The sequence below is a fragment of the Aphis gossypii genome, chromosome X (genome assembly GCF_020184175.1).
Source record: "Aphis gossypii isolate Hap1 chromosome X, ASM2018417v2, whole genome shotgun sequence".
Lineage (NCBI taxonomy): Eukaryota > Metazoa > Arthropoda > Insecta > Hemiptera > Aphididae > Aphis > Aphis gossypii.
Window position 1 is genome coordinate 18,859,224 of NC_065533.1, and position 10,143 is coordinate 18,869,366.

The window sequence follows — 10,143 nt, forward strand, 5'->3', positions numbered from 1 at the left end:
ATAGGTACACAATGCATCCGTTCCTTGTTCTTCACAAAATTTTTATACGTCGGCACAGCTCCGACGGCCGTACGTATTATTATATTATAATATTATAATATTATACCAAGTACACGAATACAATATAATAATATTATATATACATATGCGGTACAACATAATATACCGTATAGTGTTTGACCACGCCGTTTTCGGGTCATCCGGTTTACTGGTTTTGGCGACCGTGATCTCGAGACGGGTAATTAAAACGAAAACGATCGCAAGACGAAGAACCGCGTATACCGTGTTAACAACAACAATAATAATAACAATAATAATCGTGTAACGCGCGTGGAGGGAAGAGAAGGCATCCATAAAATACACGCTCGTCGGAGGTACTATATCGTCCGTCCGTTCGTCCTTTTGGCCGGCACGCACATATATGTATAGTTAGGTACCGAGTAATATTACCTACGAACACGACGTTTCCCCGTTATAAATCGTATATACGCTAACTATATTATGTACACACGCGGACGCTTACAATAGTTTTAATAATAATAATATGTACGTTTGCGTGTATATATACGAGATAATAATATTATTATAAATAGATGATAGCTGCTGTGGCGATTTTACAATCGCGTCTTCGCGTCGACTGCAGTGTATAAAGTCAAACGCATTTTACGATTATTGTAGGGATTGTAGGTACCTATATTATAATATTATTGTACGTTCTAAAATTTTACTACCTCTATGACGACTGACGACATCCGCCGACGTTACATAAACCTGCACTATATTTAAAAACGTATCAAGCGTTTTATCGTTATGATTATATATTGACATGTCGCTAAAATAGTTTCAACGTTTTTGATTAGATGATATTTAGTAAGTTATCTACGTTCATTGCAGTGGTGTCGTGATATTTTAATATAAATTCATATTTACAGCGATGATTTTAAATCATATTTTTTTTCAGTTTATGTGCGTAATGCATTTATATGTCATAAATCCGTTCCTTAATTATTATAGGTACCTACCTAATATTCTTAAAACGATTTTATTGTTAACATACCTATGTTATTGGTATGCATAGTTGCATAGTGCTATTATAAAAGGTAAACACGTGCATTTATTATAATCAAATACCTATACAATGTGCATTTACTGTATGCATATTTTTCTAGAAATACTAGTATAGTAGATACCGACTACGTTTTTAATTGAAAAATTTTATTCTGCATTCCACTTATAGCGTTATGTTATATTGATTATTTGAACTCACGCGATGATAATATGTAAAACATTATTTAGTACTTGCAAATAGGTAGTATTTGCGTCGTACCATCTGGTGTACCTAAACTCGCCAGTGTTCTAACCTGTCTTAAACAGGCTAAACATAAATTTATCGACTTTTCTAAAAATACACTTTTTCAGACATTATCTGTATGATTTTTATAAAAATGTATTCTTTATATTTTATTCGGGTCTAATTGAATATCCAATAACAAATGATAGGGTCCTATAATAATAATAAGGTTGTACAACTAAAACTTTTTAGTATTTTATTAGTGAATATACTTTGTTAATTATTCGTTTCTACTGATCAATAAGGCCTTCGAGTCTTTGGGTTTTCGATGACTATTATAGTTGATACAATACGCGCGTTGCCCTAAAGAAAAAAAACTATTACCTACAGTCAACACGTCATCGTTAATGAGACTGCTGATGGATATTAAAAACGAAAGATGAAAATAGAATGTTAAGTCCTGCAGGAAAAAAAAACGTTGGCTTTGTTATAAGTATTGTAAGCTGTGACCTATATTGTGTATTTTATGAATACATCAACTCCAGATAATCAACACATACGGTCGTTAAATTACATCGTGTCGTCATCGGTTTGTTATATTGACTACGTACTTGTCTTTAGAACATACAGTTAGGAATATCGTTCTAGGTACAAAATTTTCTAATACTTTTAGATTTCACCTATTCGTTTGAAACTTTAAATGTTTCGTATTGGTCTTTCTTGCCTGTATGTAGTACATTATACGTTTTTACATTCATTCCGTGTTTTAAATATTTGATGACATAGCCACATAGATGCATATATGTTAAAACTAGGGCTGGAATTTTGATGCCAAGTCATCTTATTTTCTGGTGTTTTGAAACGTATTGCTCCATAAGTATAAAATATGTTTTGGATGATACTGATTATTTTAAAGTAATCTTTTTTTATTTTGCAATTTTCTTAGTTTTTAGAGCATTTTTCACAATTTTGTTCATAAAATGAACGAAAACTGTTGCGATTAACAAAAGACTTTCTTCAAACTGCTGACGGCATAAATAATAAATTAAATAGGATATACTACGACAAGTTATCGTCGATAACAATTTTATCATAGCTATTTTATCATAGTCCTTGATAAGTATTACTAAATTAATAACCAATTAGTACGTCTAAAACTAAACAAGTAACAAATTCTATATATAGTAACAATACTATACAAATAAAAACTAATATAACATTTTTTTCCGATTTTTAAGCTATAATAAATATAATCTTAATGCATTTTTATAGAGCATTTTGTTGATTTTTTAAAGTCATTTTTGCATTTTTAAGGGTATTTTTTGAGGTTTTTTAGGACGTTAAAATCACAGCCCTAGTTATAACATAAGTTAGGATATAATAACACTTACTTATGCTATATAGTTATTAACTGGTTAACTGGTAATGTGTACCTAGGTTTAGGTTAATCGGACAATGTTTAAATGTGGTATAGGTACTGTTTATTATACATCTTCATAGTGTTGCAAATTATTGAAAATAACTTAACTATTAAGTAGGTACTCTCAATAAAACAACGTAAGACTACCGTCCATTGTAAACCGAATAATTCGACTACACAGTTATTTAAATACCTACGATTTATTTTTTATTGTATCTACCCATCGCGAAAGTAATAAATAATCAAGTGTATAATAACACACAATTATTACAATAAAAATAACTTCCAATCGATTTGATTTCTTAGTAAGTAAAAGTAGGTACCGCATTAATAATTGGTTAATGATCGAAATATTGTTAAATATAATATTGCTATTTTCTTTCTCGTTTATATAAAATCCGATCTTTCTTCGGATTTCGGTAGAAAAAGTAAATTTATTTTTCATTAGGTACTTGCAAAGGTTACAATTTTCGTTAGCCTATTTGATATTTATATAATAATAATAATCTTTATTGGCGGTAATAAATTTCAATTATCATTTTATATTTTTAGTGTTTGAGAATATTGATGACATATTGACTATTGAGCTATATGCCTATATATGATACCAATATAACACATTAAATAGTACCTATATAGTACATATTATATTACACTTCTTAAAATAAATAACAACGTATAAAATGATTCTCAATCCTATTATTATCGTTAAGAAAAAACGATATTATTTTAAGAAAAAATTGCAACAATTACTATATTATAAGTATTATAATTATTCAAAATTTTTATTTCAGATACATATGATTATTATTACCTAAACACAGCCACATAGTCATAAGTGCCATTTTTATGTTTCTAAATGAAATTTAAAATCATTTCAATACATTCATGATGGCCGTCCATAATCTCATAATATCTATCCTTTTTTTAATGTGGTTAAACTTAAAAATTAACTAAATAAATTTTGATAAATCAGCAAATATATTTTTTATACTTTTTACTTATCAAGTCACTAATTAGTAATTGATTACTACCTATGATTTAATTTGTTATTTCCATTAAAATTACTCAATTAGGCACGTAATATTACAATATTTTTATTATCATATTAACTTATAAAAACTTGAAATATATTTATTATGTTAAGTATTTTTTTTAACTGGTTTATATTTTCAATATAAATACTGTAATGTTGGTAGGAAGTATATTATTATATTTTACTATTTTTCCAGAGTAATAAATAATTATCAACTGTAGTTTCCTTCCTCTGACCTGTTTTTCATAAATATTATTTTCTGATTGTTAAGAAACTAAATGTTCATTTCCGAGCTAAAAAACGTTTACTGTTTTTAATAATTCTGAAAATTTTCCCTATTCATATTACTTTTATTATAATATGTTAAGAGCTACGGCAACGTATTTAAAAAAAAATAATTCTCAATTATTTAATCGATCACTCTTGAAAACTGTATAGTAGATAAATAAACTCGAAGTATGAAATAATGTTTCATCAGTGTTATTAGGTAGTATTATTTTTTTTTTGCCAAATATGTGGGTATTCGAATTGGTGATAGTAACTGACCAATTTTAAAACATTATTTTATAGGTCTGTGTATATCATATTTGTTTATACTTATTGCATATTATTCAACAGCGTAGAAAATTAAATGATTCTTTAAGAGATAATTAAAGTTATTATTTATAAAAATCGACATCTTCATATACCTACCTACTTAAGTACTTTTATATTTGAGCATGTAAAAGATTAAAAAAATTATTAAGTTTCAATAGTTATTAACTGTTAGTCATACTTTCTCATTAAGTTCGTCCTATTTAATAATGTGTATAAGTTAAAATAAGTTTAATAATATTATTATTATTATAGCATTTAAAAATGTAAGAATAACTTGATACTTCAATACCTACAACATCAGAAAGTAATTATTACTTACTAAACATAAAAACGAATAATAAATTCTTTAATGTAAACATAAGTAATTTTAAAATAGCAATGGCATAGTAATTATATGTTCTGTAAAACTGTATGACTTTTATCAATACAGTTAAATGTCAACAAATAATTAGAACTAGATATATACTAAAAGACTAGATTTTATTTTATCATATATTTATTAATCATTGTTTTTTATTAATTTATTTTTATTTTTACAGAGATTATTTTGGACTATTATGCCTTATGGTATGTCTTTGCTTAAGCGAATCAAAGGCTCAATGTCCATGGCAAACGGATCCATCATCCGCAGAACTTCAGTCATCCTGCATATGTTCAACAAACATGGCACAAGAATTATCTGTGCAGTGTGATCTTGTGAATTATGAAGTATTAATGCAAACACTCGATAAATATTCTCAGGGAACACTGGATTTACTGTATATAAACAATAGCTCAGTTAAAACTATTGATGATTCTAGTTTCGCCAATCTTAAAATTCACAACTTACAATTATCGGGTTGTCAAATACAAACAATATCACCAACAGCGTTTAAAGGACTAGAACTTTATTTAAGACATTTAAGTCTACAAGACAATAAAATAGACCAAATACCTAATTTAGAAGGGCTCATTAATTTAACATTATTGGACCTTTCAAGAAATCGAATTTCGAGAGTTCCAGATGATGTATTTGCTTCATTAAAAAATTTACAAACATTAAAATTAGCAGATAACAACCTCACGTTATCTAAAAATGCATTTAGAGGCCTTGAAAATAGCTTAAAAAATTTAAATCTTAAAGGAACAAATCAGAAAACTTTACCCGAATGTATAAGAAGTTTAAAAAATTTGGCATTTTTAGATTTAGCTCAAAACATTTTAAGTGAGCTTCCAGGAACTTCTGCACACATTTTTCAAGGTTTAGGAGCCTTAACAGCTCTTAACTTAGAAAGAAACGTAATTCAGTCGTTGGGAGAATTTACGTTTGATGGTGTCAAAAATACACTAAGTTCACTAAGTTTGCTCAATAATTTGCTCACCGATTATCCAACTACAGCTATTAGTAAGCTACCAGAACTGAGAGTATTAGATCTTGGCTTTAACCTCATTAAAGAAATACCAAATGACGCGTTCCTAGCAAATCCTTCTTTGACCTTACTAGCATTAGATGGAAATCCTATTGAAACTATTCCTAAAAAAGCATTCATGCATCTTAATACTACATTGCGTGGATTAAGCTTAGGAGGACGATACTTACAATGCGATTGTCGGATTCGCTGGGTAATAGAATGGATTAAAAACGGCGATTTACAAGTGACTAGCAGAGAGAGAAATCCGCAATTTTGTGCTAGTCCATCATTTCTGAAAAATAAGCATTTCTATAAAATCGATCCTTCAGGTAATATATGAGTTAATTATACATTTTTTTTATTATTTTTACAATTAATATTTTAAATTATAGAAATGGTATGCGATAACGACCAAAGCCCTTCTGATGCGTCAGCAGTGTTAGACACTATTATAGAGGAAGATGAAGAGGATTCCCAACATCCGATTGGAACTGGTGTTGGATATGCTAGTCCTACAATTGTTTCACCTGATGTATTTCCGACATCGAAAAATAAGTTTAAAAAGAATCCTCCCATAGCAGAAGTAGAAGTTGTGAAGAACACTAATACTTCTGAATTACTTGGAATTATGGAAACTACACGAGCTATTCCTTCGACTACGGAGAGTACGACAGTTGCAGTTGAGACTACAACAAAGTATTTTGCACCAAACTCTACAAATGTTAGTAAATTTAATAACCAAATTGAGAATAAAACAAGTATAGTTAATATTAAAACATATAATTTTTTCAGACTAAACCAACGAACACAACTCGTAAATCCAATTTAGTTATAACACGGCCACAGACAGTACAGACGTCTCAAAAACCACCACTTATACTTGGTACTTACCCTAAAAAACAAGTTCAAGAAGTCATCATAAGAAGTGTTCATAGGCAAGATAATTCCGTTATAATTCAATGGGATTCCGAAACGGCAAATATCTTAGGATTCCGGGTTGTATATAGACTTTTTGGAGACCGTACATTCAAGCAAGGGCCACCTCTTGAAACCAGTGAACGAGAGTTTAAAATTAAAAACGTACCATACCAGGTAAATAGAAATAAACATAATAAAACTATTTGTACTCGTGAAAAATTGCAGTAATTTACGGAGATACATATATAATCTAATAGCCGATAAATTAATAGACATTATTATTATTTGTGCTTTTGTAGATTTTAATTTAAAATAATCATTATATATTATATTATGGTAGTTGTAACAGCGATTATCAAAGTGCAAGTGGTTATACTCATACATGATTTAAATAACTATAAATATCTATATTTTAAAGATAACATACACGTTATGAATGTTCTAAATATTTTAAATAGCGCTTGAAATCATACCTAACAAATAATATGGAAAAAAATTAAAGCCAATATTCATTATAAAAATAAAAAAACTTCTATAAAATGTAAATTTATTCGAAAATATATTATTTATCATTATTACCAAATTAGTAATTACTATTTATTACTATCTAATTGTATTTTAAATAATTACGTAATATGTTTTAAGCCATATCATTAATTCCTAAACGATCAGTTCATAAAAAGTTGAATACCACTTATCTATTTTAGGATCGAAACTTTAAAATTGATAAGATTTTCTATACCTATTCCCTGCAGGATCGTGCTGCGATGCGTATAAACAATTTAGGCACCCTTGCGTATTATCTGTACTGTAATTAATAACTATTTTGATTAATGCAGGAATGTATTATCGTGTGCGTCATATCTCTGGAAGAAATAACCATCACGCCAGATACGGTCCCATACAGCCAGTGCCGGGAAATACGGACAGCGGTTACGATGACGAGTAACATGGACCGAATAACCATAGCAGCGAGCGCAGCCATATGCGGCACGGTCTTGATCGCGGTCGTTGTGTTCATTGCGGCTAGTAAACGTCGCGCCAAAAAGCTGCAAACATTGCACCACTCTGTAGCATCCTGCCATCCAAGCAAGACCGGCATCCCGGTCGGCACCTTGCCGGCGAACTGTTACGGTGGACCAAACGCAGCCCAAATGTCTTCGTTGGCTGCCCTAAATGCGTTTAACAGCCACAAGGACTGGGACCAGGGTTCGGTATATAGCAATCGGAGTTTAAATCCATCCCGAATGTATCGAGTGGCCGACAGCAGACAAGGTGAGAATGCCATAACAATTTTTAATGATGCGAAAAACATCAACTATCTAGTTAAACCGATAGATACATTTATCATAACGAACTGGTGTAATAATTGTTTGTTTTTAGGACTCAACGAAGATTTGCACTCGAACGTTTCAAACTTCAGCGCGAAACCTCCAAAGATGCGTTCGGTCGCTGACGGTCAGTCACAAAACAGTTTCTCGAACAACTCTATGAGGTATTTGGGTGGCACCAACGCATACGCGTCCGATCTGGTGAATTCCAGACCCGGTAAGTCGATGACTGAGCCAAACACCTTATAACGATACAATAATAATAAATTAATAAATCTGTTTAACAGAATTGAGGCAATCTCGGCAGTCTTTGGCCGTCTCCGAGAGGATGTCACACATCAGTTATCCGGGCAGTGGCCGCACGAATACGTCGCGTAATAAGCCCAGACAACGTTCGAGGACCAGAGAAGGAACGCAAAACAGACCACCCAGTAGGTACAGTCACACCGGTTCTCATCACACGCTCAACAATTATTGCGGCGGAGACACCTCGGACAACTGGACCGACCACGATATGGACATATACATGACCAGAAATCCGACAGCCAGAAACGGTCTTGTGCCACTATAGAATGTTATTATAATATTATATTATTATTAGCCATTAGATGTACTATACGCGCATGATACACACTATATACAAATTATTACAATATACGTATACAGTAAGCATCATATACATATTATAATAAGCACTTGGAGCTCAATTGAAATTAATTTATTTGTAGCATTTATCTTATGCAACTATGACAACACAGTATTATAACTATATAATATAATGTGTTTTTATTATTATTAAATGTCCGTTTGACTAATTAGACTTAAGACTTTAAAAGTAATATGCAGAATTAAGATTAGACATAGATAGGTACCATAATAATTTTTTTGGCATATAAATCAGATAATATTTTACGTAGATACATTACAATTAACACTGTTTACTCTTCATATTATTTTAAGTACAAATAATATTATGAATGCATTTATAATCATACTATGATAAATAGTTCAACAATATTATAACTTATTTATTTTCACATCGTATCATTCAATTGTAAATAAAAACAATTATTTTTTCGTACCACGTAAGTAGTACCAAATAATCTAATATATACATTATTCTAAATACTTACATTATACAGATCCAATTTAATTAAAAACACATAAAATCTAAAATATGTTTATATAAATTCAAAATAATGAATAAGTTAGAAATAGTTTTATAGATTATTATAATTTTTTTTTATATAAATAATTGAGGTACTACTATGATTACATCGAGTTATGTCCTACCTCACCATACACAACTCGTGTACCTATGACAATAATAATACTTTAATATTAAATAATAATTTTTAATTTTTAATCAAATTTATTATTAATTGTTGTTCAATCTATTTACGTTTATAATTATTGTAAAAATATTAGAAATTGACAATAAATTAATAAAATTATATTAATTTATTGTCAATTTCTATGTAGTAAATACTATATTATTAAAAAATATTCAATAAATCATTGTATATAAATTATTATGTAATTATTCAATAAAAATCAATTATATTTAAGTTTATACATATACAATTTATTAAGTATACAGCTAATAGTATAAGTTCCATTCGTTTTAAATTATTAAATCATTTAATACATGCCAAGTTGTGTAAGATATTTTTTTAAATGTAATGTTTTCCTATAGTGGAAGTAACTAATCAACTTCTCGTTAACTATTAGGAGTAAGTATGTATATCAAAAGCTACTTGGTGAAACGACAAAGGAAGTGTGCAGTAATAATTTAATATATGGCAGACAATATAATATTTCTAAAATAACTTTAGCGAGACCCAAGAAATAGTGATAAGTGACCTCGTTGGTTCAAGTAGTTAAAACCTGATAGGGTTATCATGTTATCATAACGTAGCATGATATAAATGTTGAGCAGAGCGAAGAGTGTATTGATGAGTGGAATTTAATCACTTGACAGAAAAATAGGTACATTAACATTAAGAAAATATAAATTTAAAATCAAATCATTCCAACGACTATAATATCTTTTTTATCGACAATCAAAGGGATTGCCCGACAAGAAGTAGGTAAATGAAAACGACTGAAAAATGTATTGCATGTGAAATAAAAACATTCATGACATACATTTTAACGAC

At 29.6% G+C, this 10,143-nt stretch overlaps 1 protein-coding gene across 1 annotated transcript in view; it reads left to right on the plus strand.

Annotated features, from left to right (window-relative positions):
- The window catches only part of LOC114122504 (leucine-rich repeat and fibronectin type III domain-containing protein 1-like protein), a 39,978-nt gene extending 30,419 nt beyond the window's left edge, over positions 1-9,559 (plus strand). Inside the window, exons 3-8 of the mRNA XM_027985183.2 lie at positions 4,884-6,064; positions 6,128-6,456; positions 6,528-6,827; positions 7,493-7,928; positions 8,037-8,201; positions 8,272-9,559. Of these exons, the coding sequence (XP_027840984.1) occupies positions 4,884-6,064; positions 6,128-6,456; positions 6,528-6,827; positions 7,493-7,928; positions 8,037-8,201; positions 8,272-8,555 (2,695 nt within the window). The 3' untranslated portion in view covers positions 8,556-9,559. The remainder of the gene's footprint in view (positions 1-4,883; positions 6,065-6,127; positions 6,457-6,527; positions 6,828-7,492; positions 7,929-8,036; positions 8,202-8,271) is intronic.
- Positions 9,560-10,143: the final 584 nt, after the last annotated feature.